Below are 23,159 nucleotides of genomic sequence, written 5' to 3'. Positions count from 1 at the left end.
GTAGTTATTTCACTCTCTTTTTATATCTAAATTAAGACCCATCAAGGTCTTACATATGTTGTACAAAGTTTAGGCAGGCTTTTATTCCTAAGCAGGTTCAATCCAAAGTAAAGCAGCAAGCCCCATCCAAGCTGGCCTTGAACACTGCCAGGGATGGGGCAGCTACAGCTTCTCCGGGCAACCTGTGCCAGTGCCTCAGCACCCTCACAGGGAAGAACTTCCCAAGATCTCATCTCAGTCTTCCCTCTGTCAGTTTAAATGCAGCAGCCTTTCAGCCCACTTCCATGAGCAGCATTTGCATTGTGCAGAACATACTTTATTTATCATGATGCACAAATATTCAAAGGTTACAACAAATTCAGGATAGTCAAATTATTTGTGTAACAACTGGTGACAGACACAGCACAACATCATCTCCAGAAAACGTCGACCGCTCACTGCCCCACTGGTTACTGGTAGAAAACCATTGCACGGAGCAGTGCCAGCCATCAGGCATCTTTTCACAGCCTGCAGCTACTGCTGCGTTTAATTTCAGGGATCACTTTATTTCCACTCACAGCAACTGGAATCAGGAGCTTTCTATAATCCAGAGGGAGGTGATGCTCAATCAGCACACGCAGAGGTATCTCATCTGTCACCAGCCTTTGCCTTGGTTCAGAAAGAGGAGAGCAGAGAAGACAGTCGTTAGTGAAAAGTGTTTCTACTAAAGAGTAAAATTTGTAAAGTTTCTTGCAGTGGCTGTTTTGCATTTCACAGCTGAAATGCTGTGGCTGCTGCGACAGATACAGGCTCCTACTTGCAGGCAATTCTCCAGGTCCTGCGCACAGCGCAGAGCCCAAGCTCACCTACACACACAGGGACACAGCAGCTAACTGCAGGAGCTCCCACAGAGCTACATTCTCACCATGGCAAGGGCCAGCACATGGACATACACCTCTGCCAGGGCCTCAACACCCTCACAGGGAAGAGCTTCTTCCTGAAGTCTCATCTCAAATCTCCCCTCTGTCAGGTCAAAGCCATTCCCCTTTGTCCTGTCCCTACAGGCCCTTGTCAAAAGCCCCTAGACATCTACAAAAAGGTAAAATATGTGTTCAGAATCCTCAACCATGGCCAACAAAACCAAGTTTCTCAGCCTGTTCATACTAACATCAGGACACACCTCTCAGGTGGGAAAATTAAAATCTCCAGATCAGGACAGCAACAGGTGATTATTTCTAACCAACAGCCCCAGGTCCATCACACAGGCCCATGCAAAACCAATGCCCTCAACCAGGCATGCCCTGCAAAATCCCTCAGATGACTTTAACATCCCATCTGAAACTCAGTGGAAACAAGGAATAATAACCTGGAGTGATGACTTGAAATGCCTGATGACTGTTTTGGGCCCCTCTGAAGAGGGCTCCCAAGCCAAGAGCACGTTCCTGTGTTTTGGTAACAGCACAAAGTAAATTCAGGCATGAGATGGTGCAGCTGAGGGAGACCCCAGGGAAGAACAGCAATGAAGAAGCTCTGAGAACCATCCCTCCAGGCTGCTGGCCAGGGAGCACCACTGCCAGGAGAGGCCAGCCCTGGCCTCCCAGGCCAGAGGTTCCTTCTGCTCTGCAGAAGAGCTGCCAGGTTGAACCCCAAGTACCAGCAGCTGCAGCAGCAGGGAGAATGGGGTGTTGTTTGTAAGAGTTAAGTGATTAGATCAGAGCAGGACATGTGGAAATGCTCACACTGTTTCCATTGCAAGTACTTTTAGCAGAAGTCACTCAAGGATGCAAACGATGCAGCCCAACCTCACACTTGTTGCTACTCTGCTTTATGACTAACACTACCTATTTTGCAGCTGTAACTGCTTCACCCCTGCATATGTGGCCCTCCTCTTGCTACTAGTTTCTCAGATGACTCCTTGTGCTCCCAACCCTTCACTACTTACTCTTGCCCTTCCACCACTGTGGAGTATAAAACCACAAGTCCACCAATTCCCTCCTGGGACAGAAGGCCAAGTGGCATTGTAAAGAGTAAATCACACAATACCATGCTTACTGCTGAAATACTTAACTGCTAGTGCACACTCTGGCAATGACTGTTTTACTGGGCTATCAAAGCACTACATAAGATTACTTACAGGTTAAAGACAACCCTCCTGTTACCTTCTCATGAGGACTTCTACGTCAGACACTTCCACTGTCTTCCTTCCGGCATGGCTGGCGAAAGCTGCCAGATCACTCCAGAGCTGCTTGAAGTATTTCTTGGTGCTGAAGGAGGATTGAGGTCAGGCTGTGGAGTGTGTGAGCACCAGCTACTCACCCACTTCTGTAGGGCAAACTGCACCAGAGCTGCTCACTGTGCAGGTCACAGCCTGCCACTGAAAACTGTGGGAGAAGAAACTCCAGCCCAGGAACAAAGTTTGGCTTCTTAGTCTGGGTGCCCTGGAACTTTACAGCCAAGACAGCTGCGAATGAGTTGCACAACTGCATCCAGAACCCCTCCCAAACTGCCCACACGTGCAAGAACAGGGGTTAATCCCAGGGGAAAACCAGCACTGAGGACCAGACTATTGGCTCTTGCAGTATTGCTGTTCAAAGAACCCACAGGTCTTACTCATGAAGGTAACATGGTCCATGAATTCAAGAAACTGAGAAAAAGAGATCCCAATGTAACAGTGCACAAGTGGGACACGTTCACCTTGCCCAGCACAAGAAGAGTTTTCCAGAGCCACAAGGAGACCAACATCACCTGCCATGTTTCTGTCCTGCTGATCAGAGCTCCTGTGACTGTCCCCACCTGAAGAGGGAGGGCTCCCTGCTTGCCAGAAGCCCTCCTGATGTGTTTGTTATTTCACGAGAGGACGAGGAGAAAACCAAACCAAACCAAAAACAAAACAAAAAACCACCACAACAACAAAACACCAAAAACACAGAGACCAAAAAACCCAAAACACCAAAAAACAAAACACACAAAAAAAAACACTACAATGAGTGAGAATGGAAGCAGTTTGTTGCCACTTACCATTTTTCAACAATTCTGAACGATTCTGTGGCCACTCGCATTTTTGCATAGTCCTTAAATACCCTCTTTATCAAACTACTTGACATTTTAGGCTCCGATGTTTGTTTCCATGAGCTCTTTAGAACTCGCTTTGTCTGCTGTGGCTGCAGAGGAGGCCTTTGAGGCAAAATGAAAATGCACACATCAAATGAACAAACACAGAGTAGAGGGAGAGAACACAGTGCTGATTTTGGGCAAACCTTATGCTGAATTGAAGGTCAAAGAACTACTTTGAGCTGTTAATTTTTTTCTCTCTCCCAATTCTTCAAATCCCCCATGCCCATGAAGTTCAGTTTGTGAACAGTTCACATGGCATCATGACCTTGGGAGAAGCAATCCAGCTTGAATTTCCCAAGATAAGCATGTCAGTATAACAAACAGTTGGCAAACCAGAGTTCTCTCCAGTATACCAATGAAGTTTTCATTGCATCCCTGTAGGACGTGTAGCAGGAGTGGACAAAGTCTGAGGCATCCGCAGGTCACCTCTATTCCACTGTCATAATTTTAACATAGTTCCACTTCAGTAGAGTATCAAGGACTCCTTTTTCTAAATATATTTTACTATTCATGATTAGAGCAATCATCCAGCAACTCTGGAAGCATTATTCATCTCTGTTCCCAGCAGGAAAGGGCACAAGAATTTGGTTTTACCATTTACTGCTTCAATAAACAAAAATATAAAGTCAAGGGCTAGAAAAGTTCCCCAGGCTCTATCAGTTGTTCTGATGACATTTGCTTGATAGACCTTTATTCAGTTGCTAAACAGTGGCTGGACACTCTGCTCCCTGCTGCAGCTGATAAACCACAGAACAACCAAGGCAGCAGGGCTCAACTCACTCCCCCTGGCATTCACGCCTCCCAGAGACACTTCTACCAGGCCACTGCTGAAGGTTGCTCATACTTACTCAGAAGCAGCAGGTTTTGCAAATGATGGAGTTAACAGTGGTGGCTTGTAGGCTGCAGCATGGACAAATGGGGGTGTCTTCATGAAATCCTCTGTGGACAAAATGTACTTAAGGAACTGGACTCTACTTTCAGAGCTCCTCAGCGGGCAGTGCTGTAGCCGCAGACAGAAGCCCAGCCAGCTTTTCACACACCAGCTCTGGTGCCACACTGCCTGTGCCCAGGCTGTGGCTCCACAGCACACTGAACCAGAGCAACTGCCTCCTGCTGCAATGCCACCCACCCCACCTGCTGCCACATCAGCTGGTAGCTTCCCTCGTATGCTGGACACGCTCAGGGTCAGGCTGCAGGGGCTGTTGGCTGTGTGGACTGAGGCTGCCAAAGCTGCTGCCTCTTTTCCCATAGAGAGCTTCAAAGTCTGCAAGCTACCTCCTTACCATCCTGCTAAATCAGTGTCAAATTGTCATTAACACAGGGATGTGTGCAGAGCAACAAAACCACATTACAGGGGTCAGTCAATGAGTATCACAGAATCCCAGACTTGTTTGGGTTGGAAGGGACCTTAAAGCCCACCCAGTTCCAACCCCCAGCCACAGGCAGGGCCACCTCCCACTAGATTAGGCTGCTCCAAGGCTCTGTCCAACCACTTCTTTGGGCAACCTGTTTCAGTTCCTCACCACCCTCACAATAAAGAACTTCTTCCTGATATCTAACCTTAATCTTCCCTGTTTCAGTTTAAACCCATCACCCCTTGTCCTGTCACTGCAGTCCCTGATGAAGAGTCCCTCTCCAGCATCCTTGTAGGCCCCTTTCAGATACTGGAAGGCTGCTATGAGGTCTCCACGCCGCTTCCCTTCTCCAGGCTGAACAGCCCCAATTTTCTCAGCCTGCCCTCATACGGGAGGTGCTCCAGTCCCCTGATCATCCTTGTGGCCCTCCTCTGGACTTGCTCCAACAGCTTCACATCCTCCTTATACCGAGAACACCAGAACTGCACACAGTACTCCAAGTGGGGTCTTCCCAGAGAGGAGCAGAGAGGGAGAATCCCCTCCCTCGAGCTGGTGCTCATGCTCTGGGCATGCAGCCCAGCACACGGCAGGGTTCTGGACTGCAAGTGCACACTGCTAGAGATCGCATGTGCATGCAGATGTTGCACATACATGCTAATACATACAGTGTGCGCACACACTGGCAGGTAACGTGTATGCTGAGGTTGGCACTGGCCAACACTCCAGCATGTCCAGGTACCTCTGGATGCCACCCCTTCCCTCCAATGTGTCAACTGCACCACACAGCTCGGTGTCATCAGCATACTTGCTGAGGGTGCTCAATCCCACTGTCTGTGTCACCAACAAAGATGTTAAACAGGAAGAGATGCTACTCTTTTTATTTCACCCAGCCAGCACCAATCTCTTGAGACCTTTCCTTCTCTTCATATAGCTGTGTTAAAAACAACCACACTGACACACTGCTGTGGACACCCTAAAAACCCTCATAGCTTTCCTTGTGGCAGAAGTGTGCCAGCAAAACAGTCATCTTTGTGCCTTCCACACTGCACAAATACATACAGGCCTGATATCTCATTACAGCTGAATTTCCTCACAATGCCTCAAATCCTGGTAATGGGATTCTTTTAGGATGTCCTTAGTTCAGTTTTACGGCAGGGTGTATACTGTATGTCAAAAGACTTTAAGACCAGTGCCAAAACCATCACAAAACACACTCTGGACATTCGTAAACATGGCCTCGATCAAAGAGAAGTCAGTCTGATGTACGAGCTCTTCCAAAGGTCATAAGTACTCTTGGGGCAACAGAACAGACTGATGCAGTGTCTGAATGACTGTTTAGGAACAGACGTTTCTAGCTTTCTGGAAAACCAGCCTACTTTTTTGGTTAACTGGAAAGGAAATCTGTGGCTGCACATACAAAATATGGGGTTCTATATTAGCTTTCAAGTCCAGACTCATGAACGGCTGTGGAAGCAGCAGTTCCATGCTAAGACATTACAAAGTTCGTATGAAGTTAGGAGTCAGGAAAGAAGTAATAAAAGAGAAGGCTGCGTGGAGACCTCATAGCAGCCTTCCAGTATCTGAAGGGGGGCTATAGGAATGCTGGAATGAACTATTCATTAGGGACTGTAGTGACAGGACAAGGGTAACGGGTTAAAACTTAAAGAGGGGAAGTTTAGATGGGATATAAGGAAGAAATTCTTTACTGTAAGGGTGGTGAGGCACTGGAATGGGTTGCCTAGGGAAGCTGTGAATGCTCTATCCTTGGCGGTGTTCAAGGCCAGGTTGGACAGAGCCTTGGGTGACATAGTTTAGTGTGAGGTGTCCATGCCCATGGCAGGGGGGTTGGAACTAGATGATCTCATTGTTCTTTCCAACCCTAACTATTATTTTATTCTATGATATCCCCATGTCACTTCTATAAAACCACTTTACAATGTTTCATCTATTTGTGCACTTCCATTACTTTCAGCTTAAAATTACAAGATGATCTAGGTCCCTGAAGCACCTGATGAGGCAGTAAAATCTGGCCCTAGGAACAGCAGCCAACAGCTTACCCTGGACTACTTGATGGACTAAACAGTTAATAATGTTATTATCCTATATTGTTCCCTAATCTATCAAGAAATAATGGAAAAATTTCTCCAACTGCCTCTGCTACTGCTGAAGGTACTACTTACCTTCATTCTCAGTGTCTTCAGCTGCATCCTCAGTAGGCTCTTCTAGACTATCCAATTCTATCAAAATAGCCTGGTCCTCTAGTTCACCTGCTTGTTCAACAGCATCCTTCAAGGGCTCCATCTCAGATTTTTCAGAGAAGGTCGGATTAGAATGCTTACTCAGACTTCCAGCTCCAATACCTTGGGCAATCTCACACTCTAGATTTCCAAACAGGAAAAATACATCACTGAAACAAGTATCTTAGCCAAAATTTCAGAGCACTCATAAGAACAAAACCCAGCTTTCCATTCCTGACAATGGAAATGCCGCCAATTATATTCCTATCTTCAAGGATAAAGCATCACCACACTAAACTAGACAAGCTAAAGCATTGAAAACCCTCAGCTTTTCCCTCTGGTACATCTAGGTGTCAAACAAAACAAAACAAAAAAAACAGCAGTTGGTAATGTGGAGCAGACCATGAGGTTTGAGTGCAATTTTTATCTGAGCTCCTTTGGAAATGAACTCCCTTTAGTAAGTGCTTTTATCTCAAAAAAAGTCTTACCAAAGCCTTAATACAGTATGTTGAACACAGAAGACCCAACAATTCAGGGAAAGTAACTTGGGAGTTCCTGATTTGTGAACACACTCAGAAGATCTTCAAATTTTATCAATCTCTGCCTGATTCTAGAACTTCCAGTGGTAAATTTTAACTGAAGATGCCTTCTGCAATTATATATTTCTAAACACTATTGCCAAAGCAATTTTGATTCCCATTTGAGCAGAATGTAATCTTTCAGCTTAAAATGCTTAAAATTAGTTTGCTATTTTCCCAGTATTTAGCCCAGATTCCAGAATACAAACAGAGTTAACAAGTATCTCTCCCAGCAATGATGCCAACAATGCATCTTGAGACATCTCTGGCATTACAGATTCAGTATCAGAGGTTGTCCTCACCGGCTTCAGGAGAGCCGTGGTATTCAATGCCTCCTTCTGCTATTCCCTCTTCTTCTGAAGGGGCTGCTTCTGTGAAAGAAACAATGGAAAAGACTTAAAAAGGATCCTAAACTGGATCTTCATTACTTACTAGAAGGCACCCTTCAAGCTCTTGTCTAAAGAGAAAAAGATGCTGGTTAGTACTGAAGAAAGATAACAGCCAACATGGCTTAAATAATTATAGTAAAGCATTAGAATGTATACAAACCAAAAGAATGATTAGCCAGATGCATTCCTTGCCAGGAGGGAGCTATTCATCTTTCCTTTGGGAAGATGATCAGTACTATGGACCTATCAAAACATATGAACCTATACTTCATTTGCAGAACTGTGAACAGAGAAAATACTGACAAGAAAACACATGAGCAAGTCACAGCCTCCTTTGAGAAAGCTTGTCTGGAAATGCTCACAGCATCAGTCTCTCTCTGATGAGACTTCAATTACTTTATCTCAAGCATCTACTGCACAATTAAATCTTGATTTCACTCTGTGAGTCACCTAAAAAACTCTTAATCAGATTAAAGCACTGCATTCCCTTCTAACACTGAAAGCACTTCTTACCCTCTCTGAAATTCTCTTCCTGATCCACTCTGTCAACTTTCTTAGCTATCTCTTCTTCTGTATCACTTACATCTATGACCTTAATTATATGGGCCACAACATCTCCCAAAGACTTGCGGAAAGATCTCTTAGGGTTTCAAGTGACTGGGGACCCCAAACATTTACTTGAACTTCTGGACGACAAAGAGGAGCTCCGTCTATTAACAGCTAGTAATCGAGAGCATTAACGTGCCCCTAGTCTCTTTTTAAACTTTCTTTTCACTTTCCTGCTAAGTAAAAAAAAAACAATCACACAGAGAGAAGTGCACACAAGAAAACATTCCTTCTTTACATGGAACAGCTCAGAGTTCACACTGAATCTCAGGAAACAGTTGGAGAAGTCCTTGCAACTATTTTTCCAGCTCAAACTGTGGAGCAACACTGGCATCAGCTACCTTTGGTAAAACAGCAGAACTAGGTAACCATTTACATTTGACCGTAATGCCTTATAACCTCCAGCATCTTTCAGATACACTCTTAACCTCCTCCTCTTCCTCTCATTTGATCCAGTCCCCTATTCCATGTCCTCCATACTTACCTCCATGTTATCTATCCATTTGTCCTCACAGTGCCTACCACTGGACTCTTCAAAGCAACCAACTTTTTTCTGTAGATCTCTTCTCTTGTCCCTTCAACACAACCTTTCCCTTCAGCATGCCACAGACAACCCTCCAGAAGCAGAGTATGTTGCAACAGTCCACTAGGAATTAATTCATTTCTAAGGTTTCCAGGGCAAGAACTCTTCTCCTGGCTTGAGCAGTACTGAATTCACCAACCATTTTTTAAATACCATGGCCCTTTTGAAAAAGGATCATAAAAAAACCCTAAATGAAACATCAGCTGTCCATACTTCATGGAAAGCATAGGGAGCTTTGACTGACAGCGTAAAGCAGATAGAGCCTGGCTCTTTTTAGTGGTGCCCAGTGCCAGGAGAAGAAGTAACCTGTACAGACTCGAACACAGGAGGCTCTGAACATCAGGAAACAATTTTTCCTGTGAGGGTGACTGATACCTGGGCAACCTGCTACGGGTGACCCTACTGGAGCAGAGGGGTTGGAGAAGATGACTTTGAGAGGTCCCTTCCTATCTTAACCATCCTGTGATTTCAGATATTACCTGCTAAGCCCCAAGTCCTAACCCATAGTACTCACTGCCAACCACCACTTCTTCTGAAACAGAGAGCTGATCCATTGAGTTAGTCCACTGGGAATGATCTTGCTTACTTTCTTGTGGGTTTTCACGTGATTTTGAAGATACAGGAGTCATACTGTCAACATGCTCTTGATCAAGGACTAAGTCCTGAGAATATCCCTGGGTCCTTCTCTTGCATGTACCCACACTTGTCAGCATGGCTGTCTGACTTCCAGGTGACATTTCTGAGTCCACAAGATAGCTCTGTGCTGTTCAGAAAGTTTTAGAACAAGTTTTATGTGAAAAAGTGTTTAAGGTCCCAGGAGATACGTTTACTACCAGGACTTGCATAATACAAAATTGAAATCATTCAACCAAATTTTATTAATCCTCCACAGATCAAAACCTGAAATGTTATCACCACACTTCAGTGTCTCAAACTTTCTCCACTAAAGTGTCTCCCCAGTACCCGCAGTTACAAACATGATATCAAATGATTCCTGGTATAAATCACTAAAATGGGTAGAGCACATACTTAAGCACATAGAATCAAAGCAAGTACAGATACAGAGCCTCATTCTCATCTTGCTTCCAAAATTATACTGGATTTTGTGAGCGTGCTAGTACCCTTTAAACCATAAAATACAGACTGCACTTCAGAAACTGCTTCTACAAGCCACGTTATAGAAGGCACTCCCTCCCAAAACAAAAGGAAGAACATGAAAGAAACCTTTTCTCCTCAGTATGTCCTGTTCCACTTTGTCTTCAAAAGCTTTTATGTCAACAGGTTTGCGATTATTTGGCCTCCGGCGCAGGTGTCTCCTTTCAACAGTGTCTGGCTGGACCATGTATCCAAGAGACATGCTAAGAGATCTGTCAAAAGAGGAAGGAAAAAATTTTCCAAGCTTACATACTCCTTTTTACTCTCAGATTACTAACATGGTGCCAGTAACAGCAAGACAATTATTATCATAATCATTATCAATTATTATAATCATTATCACAATTATTATCAGTTATTATCACAAATCCCTTAGGTAAGAGAGATTTCCCCCCCAAAACCTTGAAGATTACATGCCAGCCAACTTTAAACAAATAGTTTAATTCCATGATACCGCATAACATCAGGATGTATGTTAGAGATCAGGAAACAGCCTGCAGCCTCAAGAGGGCTGCAACAACACATCTGATGAAAGGTTCAGGAATTTTAGAAGTTTTAAGGAGGACTTCAGACCAAGTCTAAGAAGCTGCTTAGTATCAGTATTCACAACTAAGTGCAGCTACCAACATACTGTAACTTTTTAAGACAGGAGCTAAGATAGCAACCTGCAAAGCACAGGAAGAGGTACCTCATTGTAAATTTTTTGCATCATAAAGAAACTGGCCATGCTCAGCTACCTTTGTTCCCTCTCTCAAGGCAGCCTAATGAAAAAGGGGGCTCAAGAGGATTCATAGGTACATACACTGAAAGGCAGGAAAGGTGCTGGTGCACCACCATGACACAAATGGCATGGAATAGGTGGGTAGGTAGGCAGGCACTGTCCTGGTTTTGGCTGGGACAGTTATTTCTCTTCCCAGTAGCTGGTGCAGTTCTGCGTTTCTGCTTTAGTTTAAGAACAATGCTGACCATAATGATGGTTTAGTTATTGCTCAGTAGGGCTTCCCCTGATCAAGGACTTTTCAATCTCATGCACTGCCAGTGAGGAGGGGCACAAGAAACCAGGAGGGACACCTACCCCAAACCACCCAAAGGGGTATTCCACACCACAAAGCATCATGCTTGGGATAGAAACTGGGGGGAGCTGACAGGAGGCACTGACTGCTCCTGGGGATTGGTCAGCTGGTGGTGAGCAACTGTGCTGTGCATCACTTGAGGTTTGGGGGGGGGAAGTTTATTCCTTCCTCTCTCTTTACCATTATTATTATTGTATTATTATGTTTTACTTTTATTTCAATTACTAAACTGTTCTTATCTCAACCCATGGGATTTTAGAATGTAGCCCTCTGCAACAGCCTTGTGTGGGGCCACAGACAAGGGCTGCAGTGAGAAAGGTGAATTAATTTGCTAATTATGCCTAGGATCATTAGCAAAGTGCATGGGCAACACAGCAAAAGAAGCTTTCTGACTTGCAAAGAAGCTTTTAAAAGTTCAGGGAAGCTGGACTAAAGATTGCATAGATGCAACTTATGTGATGAGACAATTAATAGGCAGAGATAATTAAATATGCTAAGGTCTACTACGTACTGACTTATTTTTGGAAACATGAGAATGAAAGGAAAGAAGCAGTGATCCTACTGAGTAGAGACGAGCGATAGCAGCAATTCGAGCTAGCCCAACCTGAGTATACAAGGCAGAACCACAGTTTCTGAAAATCACAAGGTGTGTAGTGTGACACGTTCAAATGCCATCACTGGGGGAGGGGGGAAAATATGATTGTGTATTAGTGACACAGGTCTTCATCATGCACCCAGGTGTCTATACTGCTCTTCCCAACTACAGAGATGATGAATCAAGGCAGCTATAGTTTGGACAGCTAGGAGTAAAGACATTTTAGTTTAAACTCACCCAGCCACAGCGCTGTCCAGCAGTGACGGAGCTAGAAAACATTGGTGATATGTTAGCTAAGAAAGCACAGCAGGTGAGAAATTACTCTCTACTCTACAGGCTACAGGAGCAACCCAATGGTCCTCCTTCTATGTGCTACAATTCTCAGAAGTTTCATTTTAGAGAGAACAGAATTAAACGATGGGTTCACTTTACAAATTCTGTCTTCATTTCAGAACTGTGTATGAGAATTCTAATAAGCAGGTTCTGAAAGGGTAATAAAAGTTATTTCAAAGAAAATTGAATATGGGACGTGCCCTACCACTCAATAATATTATTCTTACATTTATAGCAAGATGCTAGGCTAGGGCCTCAGTCATAACCACCCTGCAGCAACACAAACCAAACATTAAAGCGTTTGAAAACTTTAGAAGTAGATTATGTATAAAACTGTAACACAAACTTGTTCTACTCATGAATTCCCCAAAATATGCAGAAAGCAGATCTGGAGAGCAGTGACAAAAATCACACTCATGCTAGAAAATACTGGAGCATGCAGCGGGCTGCTTTTCAGAGCTGCCTACATTTTACCAGAACATGTTCAGATCAGGTACAAGGCTAATGACAGACAAGCTGATTTTTTTGACCACAGGTGAGTCATGGTGGGATTCATCTCCAGATTAAAGTATCCAAACACAGGTGTTTATGGTCCCATTACAGCCAAGCACCATTAATCAAATGTAGGTGTCTACTTTAAGGTAGGCTAAATCACCCTCCATATTCCATTGACCAGACCTCCTCTAAACTTCAGGAGGACTCCAGTTACCTTATATACACACAGGCACAGAGCACCTGTAATTTGGCCCTGAGGTCTCTAATTTGGAGTTGAATCCCATTCCCAAATTCTACTCCGGTTGCTACTGCCAATAGGATATGTAAACTAAGGGGAGATGTTTTAACTGTCCTTGTTAAACTGCAACTAAAATTAAAATTTTATTTACCAAATTTTGCATATTTGTATTTACATGGAAGACTCGACCCAATATAAAACATTGTATCTTTTATAAAGCTATAAGATCCTTCTTTCCCAAACAAGAACTTTATAACTTATTTGATGTAACTGCAGTCAAGTTGGCAGCTTGCTGTATTTTCAAGTTTCTGGAACTGAGGGAAAGATAGGGATTGCTTTCTGTGGAGATACTTCAAAACTCAAAGAACACCCAGCTGTAAAAACAGTCAAGAAGTTACAGTCAAGGCAGAGTTTGTAACTGCTCAAAAAGGCTTATTTTCAGTTTGATAGGAAGGGATTTCCGTTCTCTGCTATGCCCTTTGCACAAGATGCTGCAATCTTGCTTTCAAACGTACAGCTGCTTAGCTGAGAAGTTACTAAGAACTAAACTGTAGCAGATGAAAATCCACTGACAGCAAAAGTAGTGCTGAACAAGGCAGTTTTTTGTGGATTGGCTAAGGAATGATGGACATTTCGTGACCAGCCCAGACGTCTTAGCCTTAGGAGATGGCGGTTATGAAGAATACAGCTGAACAAGAGACATGTGAGCCATCCCAGCTGTTTGGTTTTAGTCAAACTCTGGGTTAAGTTGTAAGGCCTGAACTCAAGTTACCCAGGCTGCAAGGCCTAACCTTAGGTTACTAAAGGACAGCTATGTGCAGTAGAACAAGGAACTTGGCGTTTGCTCAAGGTTAACAAGACGTAGAAGCGGGATGGGAAAACTGTAAGATGTGTGCAAAAAGTAACAAATGGACAAGCTTTCAGCTAACCTATTATCTACTTCGAAAATGTGTGGATGGCACTTTTGAGCCAATCAGAATCTATATTGGTTACATCAGCTAATTGGCAATCGCTTGATCACATTGATCACCTCTACGTTGTCCGTGACTCCCGCGTCAGTTTTTCACTGTGGCCTTACCTTGGTTCTGGACAATTTGTTGGCTTACTGCTCTCTCAAATTCAGAAATTTTGAGTTGCTTTCTCTTCTTATTCATAAGAGGTGTGAAGACAGCTCTCTCCTCAGGAACAAGCTCTGGCAGCTGCATTTCCTCCCTGCCAACACAAACCAAGCCTTTAACAGAGGATGATATTATCACATAGCTACCCTAGAAAGGCCCCTGTAATGCCACTGAAAATCAAATTAAAATATTTTGACCCTGCTGCAGCAGAATTAAGGAACTAAGTGATCAGTTTGGCAAATGCAGGAACATGTCATTCCCTCCTACTAAACCAAAGTAAATTTCACAAGGAGAATCAAAACTTGAGTGTATATTCAAAACAGCAAGGTTCAGAAAGATCAGAGTAAAAGCTTGAAAAAGCTGCTCCATAGCACTCTCCTCCTAACAGCCCACAGGAGCAATTGGTCTTGGCAATCATTACAATGTAAACCACAGAATCCCAAATTGGTTTCGTTTGGAAGGGACCTCAAAGCTCACTCAGTTCCAACCCCCTGCCACAGGCAGAGACACCTTCCACTAGACCAGGTTGCTCCAAGGCCCATCCAAGCTGGCCTTGAACACTGCCAGGGATGGGGTATCCACAGCTTCTCTGGGCAACCTGTGCCAGGGCCTCAGCACCCTCACAGGGAAGAACTTCTGACAAAGTTCTCCCCTGTTTAAGTTTCAGCCCATCACCCCTTGTCCTATCACTACGGTCACTGATGAAGAGTCCCTCTCCTGCATCCAAAGAGGGATGAAATGAAAAAGCCATCATCACGAAACAACAGTAGGTACAACAAAGCACAGTGGTACACGGAATGGACATGTCATATCCCAGCCAGGCAGTGGGTCAAGATCAGGAAGTAAGTTCCTGTTTTGTTGTCCCCCTTTTGTGGTAAGTTACAAGAGTCTCCTTCTCATGAAGGTCACGTTCAGGCAGTGAGCTGCTGACAGCACCCCACCGAATTGCAAGACCATCACGTTCACAAATCTGTTCCCCTTACAAATCACATTCTCTACCACTCAGAAGTGTAGCCAAGTTTCATTTCTTATAATGTAAGCCTAAAGTGTTAGAATTAACTGTCTTGTAATGGGGAAAAAGACTGTGCTTTTTTTTTTTCATATCTCTCCTGGAATCTGCTATTACAGCTAAGGAAGGCAGTGCCTGTGCAAACAAAGGAAAGCCCATATCAACTAAAGGAAGGTTGCGAGAAAGGAATTAAAACAAAAAGTCTACATCTATTTACATTCTGTGACCAGCTAACACATGGAATATAGAACTCTACAAGGATCAGCTGGCTTGGCTTTTCAATTGAGAAAGGCTGAGGAAAAGCACAAAGAGGTTCAAGAACTACAACAAGCAAAATCAAGAAGGAACTAAAATAATATTGCTTTTTTAGATTTAAGAAAAAAAAGAACAAAATACAAATCAACAAGCTGCTACACTTACAGAAAACTAAGGTGTTTCTTCCTCTATTAAAATATCTATAGAAGTTCACTTAGTATTTCGCATGACCTTATTTAAGGCTGCTTGTGGTCAATGTAAAGAGTTTAGCTATAAAGACAAAGGAAATCACATCATTTAGAACAGTCTGTTTTGCAGTAAGCAAAAATGGGCACCAGTGTTGTGACAAAACTGGTTGAAGCAAATTAAGACTTACCATCACTACTGGCTTTCTTCTGTTTCATAATGAAGTCAATGAACCATACTTTAGCCTCTGCAATTCAGCCAGGCCTAGTAACTTAAAACATTAATGGAAGCTAATGACTAAAAGCAGCTGAGCTCCAAACCACTCTACAGGAAGAAAGTTATCCTGAGCAGTCCAAAACAAGGACAATCAAGAAGCAGCAAAACTGTACAAAGCTACAGAAGCCTGTGCTCTGAATATAAGACATGGCAGTCACTCGTTAAGAACTAGAACTGTCAGCATGCAACTTGGAGCCTCGAAGAGATCCAAGAACTTCTTTAGTATGTCACAGATAACTGAGGAAAGTACATTCCCACCAAGAGATTTTTGATCTTCAGACTTGACAGGCTGAGAGAGCTGGACTTTTTCAACCTGAAGAGAAGGCTCCTAAAGGGGAGGCCTTAGAGCAGCTCCAGGGCCTAAAGGGGCTACAAGAAACCTGGAGAGGGGCTTTGGACAAGGGTCTGTAGGGACAGGACAGGGGGGAATGGCTTTAACCTGACAGAGGGGAAACTGAGATGAGATCTTAGGCAGAAGTTCTTCCCTGTGAGGGTGGAGAGGCCCTGGCATAGGTTGCCCAGAGGAGCTATGGCTGGCACAGGCTGCCCAGAGGAGCTGTGGCTGTCCATCCCTGGCAGTGTTCAAGGCCAGTTTTGACAGGTCTTGGAGCAACCTGCTCTAGTGGAAGGTGTCTCTACCTGTAGCGGGGGGTTGGAACTGGATGAGCTTTAAGGTCTCTTCCAACCCAAACCAGTCTGGGATTCTATGATTCTCCTGACCAGCACTTCCACTGCAGAAAGATATTCGAAGTCTGTATTTAAGAAGGTGGACTAAGCACAAGCCCACAGTATTTGCTTCTCAGTCCCTCAGTTCCAGTGATTCCTACGTGACTTTCAAAGCTGGAAAGGTATTCACGAAAATCTCACTGGACGGAACGCAATTCTGATCACTGAAACAGAAGCAGAGAAATCCTGTTCCCCAGTCCCATCATTGGAACTGCAGCTATAGTGTACAAAAAAAAAAAAAAAAAAAGGAGAAATCAAAGTAAAAATGTTAACAATTAGTTACATGTTGGAAAGCCTCCCAGTTGGGAGTTCTGCTTGAGCTTCTTCTGCTGCCGCTTCTGGGTCTTCATGTTTTGCTATGTCAGGTACCACAGGTGAAGCTGGTGGAACTGCCAACAAACCAAAACATTATTTTTCACAGTTCAATCCAGCAAGAACACCAGAATGCAGCAGAGTGACAAACCTACACTATATCCTGTAAGTTACATGTATTAATGGGTTAAAAGAACTGGTTAAAACTATTGGGTTCTACTCAGAAGGATGGCTTGTACAGTGATAAAGCCAACAGAGTCCTGTATGCTGGAGTTTGTGATAGTGTGTGCTTCTGTGATTTATTCATGGTCCTAAAGGTAAAGGCAACACAAGGATTAGGTGCTTGGTCCCAGGTTAATTACATTAAGTAAAGAGGGTTTTCAGAAATATGACTTTGCCAGTGCAAGACCTGGTCTCTGAGACAGAGCTGCATCACCTGTCCTCATTCAGCTGCCACTGAAGTGATTCCTCTTTAACACTGTTGTGGTTCAAGCCCAGCTGGTAACTCAGCATCATGAAGCCACTTGCTCACTCCTTCCTCTTCCCCTCCCACCTCCAGGTGGGATGGGGAGGAAAATCTGAAGAATGTAAACCCCACGGGTTGAGATAACATCAGTTTGATAACTGAAGTATAATATTAAACTACTACTAATAATAAGGGAAATAACAAGGGGAAAGAATATAAAACTAAAAGGGAAAGGGGGAAAAAAAACAATAAATACAAGTGATGTCCAACACAATTGCTCAGCACTTGACCTATATCCAGCCCAACCCAAGCAGCAATCTGGGCCTTCTGGGTGACTCCCCCAGTTTATATACTGGGTATGACATGCTATGGTATGGAATACTCCTTTGGTTAGTTTGGGTCAAGTGTTCTGTTAGTGCTTCCTCACGGCTTCTTGTGCCTCTCATCACTGGCAAAGCATGAGACTGAAAAGTCCTTGCTACTGAGCAACAACTAAAACATTGGTGTGTTACCAGCATTGTTCTCAGACTAAATCCCAAACACAGCACTACACCAGCTACCGGGAAGGAAAAAGATAACTGTTACAGCCAAACCCAGGACATACATACACTGGCCATACAAGGGTCTGTATTTCTGTTCGATGTAACAGGGTAAGAACAAGCTACAGAAGAACATCTATTCTCAGCTCCACCAAAATATTGTCCTTCTCCTCTCTGCTTTCCTGAAAATAAAGGATACTTACAGATGTGGATGATTTTCTTGATCAAAGTCCGTGGTGTGTCACTGATATTATCACACAACAGCGGCCCCAGCCCCACCAAAGTACTTCTGCCCAAATTCTTCTTTCCTGGATCAGCTCTGGTCTAAAGAGAGACATTAGACAAACACAACTCAAAAACTGTATTTTTATCACTAGAGATGACCCTTAGCATCAAAAGCATTCATCATGCATCCTCGAATAACAATCTAAGCTACTTAACACATCTTCCAAATTCCCAAACAAGTTGGAACAACGAAACACATTTGCTTTTTTAACAGTACTGTCATGTTGGTTCTGGACAGGAGACAATTCACAGTGATGCACAATCCCATCATAGACCAAAGCCTGAGAGACTTGAGGGCATGGCCTATGGCCCCTCATGTGAACCCCACAAAAAAACCTAGCAGAACACAACCATAAGGGAGATGCAAGGCTCTCAGGGCCCTGGCTACTTGTAAAGTGCAGAATTCAGGGTCTTCAGCCCGTTTTACACATTAAATGGACAAGGAGTGATGCAAAGGGTTAACCGATGTACAAGGTGGTTAGGGTTAAGCCCCTTGCTTAACAATGTTACTGCTTACTCAACAAATGCGTGCTCAACACTTATCGTGCTTGCTGGAACAGGGTGGGAGGGCCAAGGCTATTGATAAGAGGAAGGAACAGTAATGTGGTTCCTGTTCTCTGGACCCCTAAACTGGCTGAAATCACCTCTGCGGTTTGGACAGTGACTAAATCACCAGGGAACATGCGCAATGACTGGAGATGAAAAGTTCAGGGAAGACTCATTTACTTCATCTTGAGACCCTCGCCCACAACCACCAGGAGACACTACGCAAGCAAGGACCTTTTACCTCATTACAATACGAAGCGGGGATAGGTCATGAATATGTATAAGTGCGTTGTGTAATCTAATGCATATGTAATAGTTTAATAGATAGATAAGTTTAATAGATAAATATAGAGGTGAACAACGCTGGGGTGCGCATGCCTTTGGAGGAGCGATCCCCCATGCGCCTCAGCGATGAATAAAGCATACCTACTCTACAACTTGTAATGAGTTATGGAGTCTACCCGCGCATCAGGCGCACCCTGGGCTCACCGACCCGGCCGCGGGGTCCTCGCTCCTCTCGGGAAGGGCGGGCAGCGCGCGCCGGCCGGTCCCACCTGTGCTTTCTCTCCTTTCTTTCCATACCCTCTCCCCGGCCCCATCCATCACCTCGGCTGCCGCTCCGGTAGTAGAGCGGCGGACACGCACACCAGCAGTTCCCGTGGTCGAGCGGCGGGAGGATGAGCGGCGGACAGACACACCGGTCGCTCCGGTAGTCGAGCGGCGGGACGATGAGCGGCGGGCGGGAGCAGCGGCCACTCCCTTGCTCGAGCGGCGGGCGGATAAGGGGCTGGCGGACATGGCGGGCGCTCTGGTGGTCAAGGGGCAGGCGGATATGGCCGCAGCTCTGGTGATCAAGCCGCCAGCAGACACGGCGACCACTAAGGCGGGCGGTCACGGCAGTCTAAGGCGCGCGCGCGCGCGCGGCGCCTCACGGGAGCGGGCGGGGCCTTGGCAGGGCGGGTAGTTCCGGCTCGGCGTTATCGCCGTGGTGCATTGTGGTCCGCGTAGTTCCGGTGCGGCCGCGGCGGGCGGTGTCGGCCGGCGGCGAGAGGCCGCGGTTGGCCTTGTGGGAGCTGTAGTTCGGCGGCGCCCCCCCCCCCCCCCCCTCCCGCGGCCGTTCCCCCCCGCCCCGCCATGCCGGGCTTCACCTGCTGCGTGCCGGGCTGCTACAACAACTCGCACCGCGACAAGGCGCTGCACTTCTACACCTTCCCCAAGGACGAGGAGCTGCGGCGCCTCTGGCTGAAGAACGTCTCCCGGGCGGGCGTCAGCGGCTGCTTCAGCACCTTCCAGCCCACCACGGGCCACCGCGTCTGCAGCGAGCACTTCCAGGGCGGCCGCAAGTCCTACCTAGTGCGGGTCCCCACCATCTTTCCGCTGCGCGGCGTCAACGAGCGCAAGGCGCAGCGGGCCGCCCGCCGCCCCCGCCCCGCCGCCGCCGCTGCCGCCGCGCAGGGCCCCGCTGCTGCCGCTGCCGTCGCGGTCCCGGCAGGGGGCGCGGCCGAGGACGTGAAGCCTATCGACCTGACGGTGCAGGTGGAGCTCGGGCCCGGGGCCACCGTGGGGCCCGGCCCCGGGAGGCTACCGGCGGCAGGGGAGGAGGGCCCGTTGGAGGGCGGTCCCCCGGACCACTCATACTCGCTGTCGTCGGGCACCACGTCTGAGGAGCTGCTGAGGAAGTTGAACGAGCAGCGCGACATCATCGCGCTGCTGGAGGTGAAGATGAAGGAGATGAAGGGCAGCATCCGCCGCCTGCGCCTGGCCGAGGCCCAGCTCCGTGAGGAGATCCGCGAGAAGGATCGGCTGCTCCACGCCGCCAGCGCCGGAACCCGCAAGCGCCACGGCCTCTGAGGCTGCCGGCGCCCGGCGCGGGGCTCTGCACTTCGGAGCCTCCGCCGCCCTCGGGGAGGTGCCCTGGCAGAGCGGGGACGGCGCAGGCTGCGGCCCCCATCCCAGCCCTCTCTGCCTGGTTCCTCCTGTCTCCACCGAAGCATACCCGCGCCATAGGGATCTTCCTTCCTAGACGGGGCGGCCGCTGTCGCCTCAGTGCCAAGCCCCGTTACCGTTCTCCCCAAGCTTAGCACTGCGGGCGCCTGCCGGCGTCCCGCCTACAGCGGGCCCATCACCACCCTCCGTGCCGACAGTGGCAGAAACCGCTTCTCGTAGTGCGGATGGGATCCGTGTCACCACCAAGTGGAAGTAGGGTGTCGGTTTTCAGCAAATAAACTCGCCCGTGGTAAGTGAGGTAGCAGCAACACTACCCTGGAGAAGGCGCAGCTGGAAGCGTGGTTGGCACCGAGCCCTTCATAGAATGAACAAGGATGTCGTGTTTGGCCTTGCATAGCAGAGGCATGAGGAAAGCTTTATAAACCCTCTCAGGGTGATGTGTTTCTTCAGTAAATTACTGATGCCATAAAAGACTGCTGTTTCTAGAGTGACAGGATCCCTAGGTTAAAGAGTGCTTGTCGTATGTAGTTTCTGCTTACTCTGCAGTGCACATGTATTTGTTACAGATGTCTCAACACTGAGTAAGGATTACAGTCTGGTACAGAGTCCAGTGGCATTTGACAGCTGTAGTTTTATCTCATCAGCTTAAGAACTCCTCATGAAACGGAGGCTTTGTAACACACTGGGATTGAAATCCTTGGCTTTCGTTCAGGATGGAACAGACGCAAAGCGAGTTTATCTGCAGTGGTTGCAAACCCTTGCTATCTAATCCTAAACTAGTCAGCATGACTAATAATCTGTACATTAGGCAAGACCTTACTGAAACATGCTTGTGTATTCTAAACTGAGATTTATAACTATTATAACAAACCATGTGAAATGATTGTGTAGTTTCTGGTTTTAGCCAGCGTTAGTCACTTTCAGCAACAGGAAACCAAATCAGCGTTGGCTAGTTAGAGGGTGGCATGAGGGCAGCAAGGCCGCTCTTTGGGCTTGAATACACACTGCTGGTTAGCTGGTGGAACAGATACCTCAGCACTTCAGAGTAGGAAGAGGGGTTATCTGATGCACCTCTGTAGCTCAGTGGCAGTGTGTATGTAAGGGGGTATGGCTTTACTAGCAGCGGGTGTTGAGAACAAGTGCAGTTCACCACAGTGTGCCCATAATTGCACTAGAGGGAGGAACACCCAGGGGCCCCCTGCCCTATGAGATCTTTCTCCCATGACCAGAGCACATTACACTTGCGAGGTCAGGATGCCAGTTTTGCGAAATTTTCTGGAAGTATTTTCTAAATGTAAGAAGTTATGTTTAGTTTGAAAATATTGTAAGCTTTGTAACCCTGGCTAACATAGCTTTACAACTGTGGGTTTTCTGACTGAAGAAAACGGCACAGTGGGATTTGGTCTGGTGATGGTGCACCCCAGTCAGCTACAGGTGGCGGTTGTCACAGCCTGCTATGTGATGCATGGCTCTTTTTTCTATTAATGTGTACCAAGTTGGATGGTTGACTGTAAGGATACTACACATCTCTTTATGTGCTGTTTGCCATTATTTCATTTTAATTTATTTTTTCTGATCTGATATGTAGCTCTTAACTTCAGCTCCCTGATATCCTGATTTTCCTGTGAGTCAAGTAAAGCAGCAAGGTTTTGGATTAATTGGTTGGTTTGTTTTGGTTGGTTTTGTGTGGAAAGAAGGTACCTGATACACCATCTGATTTCACATATGTAATTAGTCCAGCAGATCTATGTGCTTCCATCAGGACAGCAGGCAGCACAACCTCTCTCCTCACAAATGAGACTGGTTGTATGTCCTAGTTTCTTGAGAATGTGTGTGGCACAACACTCGTGGTACTTTTTCTACCATTGGAATGCACTTCAGGACGTTCAGCCCTTCAGCCCTGCTGGACTGGTTAACTGCCGGACTCTTGGACTTCTCCAGGTTACACTGAGGTGCTAACATGCTTAATTTTAATAAAATATATTTTGTTTTCATATGTCTCCTGTTTCTCTGCTGCATGTGTATATATATATATGTATGTGTGTATATATATATATATATACATATTTCTCAAAGGTTGTGGCTTGTCTTCTCTTTTGCAGTGTTTTTGTATTCCTCATGAACTCCACAGCTGCAACAGCATGAACAGCTTTACATTCATGTAGGGCGAGGAAGAGGAGTTTGAAGTCTGTCAGTACGTTACTGCCTGCCTACACAGGGGTTGGAGTTGGTTTGATGAGCAAATGGCTGTTGGGGCAGGGGAGCCCTAAACAGCCAGGAGGGATTTGAGCTTCCCTGCAGTGCTTTGGCTGGAGGGACAGTGCCAGTAGCCTCCGATGAGGCAACCTCGTGCAGGGAACAGTGTGTAGTGGCTTTGGATTTTTAATCCCATTTCCCAAAGCTCCTAATGTCTGATTGTTTAGAGCTACGAGTCTCAAATCACTGTAAGCTGGAAAAAAAAAATAAAATCAGCTGTGGCTCAAACATCATATTTTTGAGTTAAACTGGAATGTTGAACAAAGCAGCATGACAAAACTGTACACTTTCTCCCATTTGCTGCTGTATCAAGCAAAGGAGCAGTCCTGGCAGTGAATTCAGAGGCTAACTCTGAATGAAGGCACCTTACTGTGCTAATAAATAAACTGTTACTGCTCAGTGCAAATGCTTTTTCTTCAGCTCTTCACCTTTCTGCATCCTGTATCTAACTGATGAACATGTTTCCTCTGCCAGCCTTGCCACATTCCTCTCTGTGTCTATTACCAAA

General features: G+C 45.9%; 3 protein-coding genes across 3 annotated transcripts in view; 2 read left to right on the top strand and 1 right to left on the bottom strand.

The window, feature by feature from the left end:
* The window catches only part of EDC4 (enhancer of mRNA decapping 4), a 227,129-nt gene that overhangs the window by 126,801 nt on the left and 77,169 nt on the right, over nt 1-23,159 (top strand). The gene's annotated exons all lie outside the window — the stretch shown is intronic.
* CENPT (centromere protein T) lies at nt 205-19,246 on the bottom strand. Its single transcript, XM_057412913.1, has 13 exons — nt 18,938-19,246; nt 17,821-17,941; nt 16,584-16,689; nt 13,809-13,942; nt 11,902-11,932; nt 10,066-10,199; nt 9,356-9,604; nt 7,566-7,634; nt 6,629-6,826; nt 3,942-4,032; nt 2,998-3,153; nt 2,139-2,243; nt 205-648 (listed from the first exon to the last, which is right to left on the bottom strand). Exons 1-13 carry the CDS (start codon nt 19,244-19,246, stop codon nt 501-503), a joined length of 1,851 nt encoding a protein of 616 aa, XP_057268896.1. The 3' UTR covers nt 205-500.
* THAP11 (THAP domain containing 11) lies at nt 19,553-22,387 on the top strand. The gene has a single exon (XM_057412944.1). The coding sequence runs from the start codon at nt 19,583-19,585 to the stop codon at nt 20,297-20,299; it is 717 nt and encodes a 238-aa protein (XP_057268927.1). The 5' UTR covers nt 19,553-19,582; the 3' UTR covers nt 20,300-22,387.

The sequence above is a fragment of the Pezoporus wallicus genome, unplaced genomic scaffold (assembly GCF_028554395.1).
Source record: "Pezoporus wallicus isolate ANWC-B61680 ecotype Strahan unplaced genomic scaffold, APGP_CSIRO_Pwel_v1 contig_13006, whole genome shotgun sequence".
NCBI classification, from domain to species: domain Eukaryota; kingdom Metazoa; phylum Chordata; class Aves; order Psittaciformes; family Psittacidae; genus Pezoporus; species Pezoporus wallicus.
The sequence above is the reverse complement of the archived record's forward strand: the minus strand, read 5'-3'. Positions and strand labels throughout refer to the sequence as shown.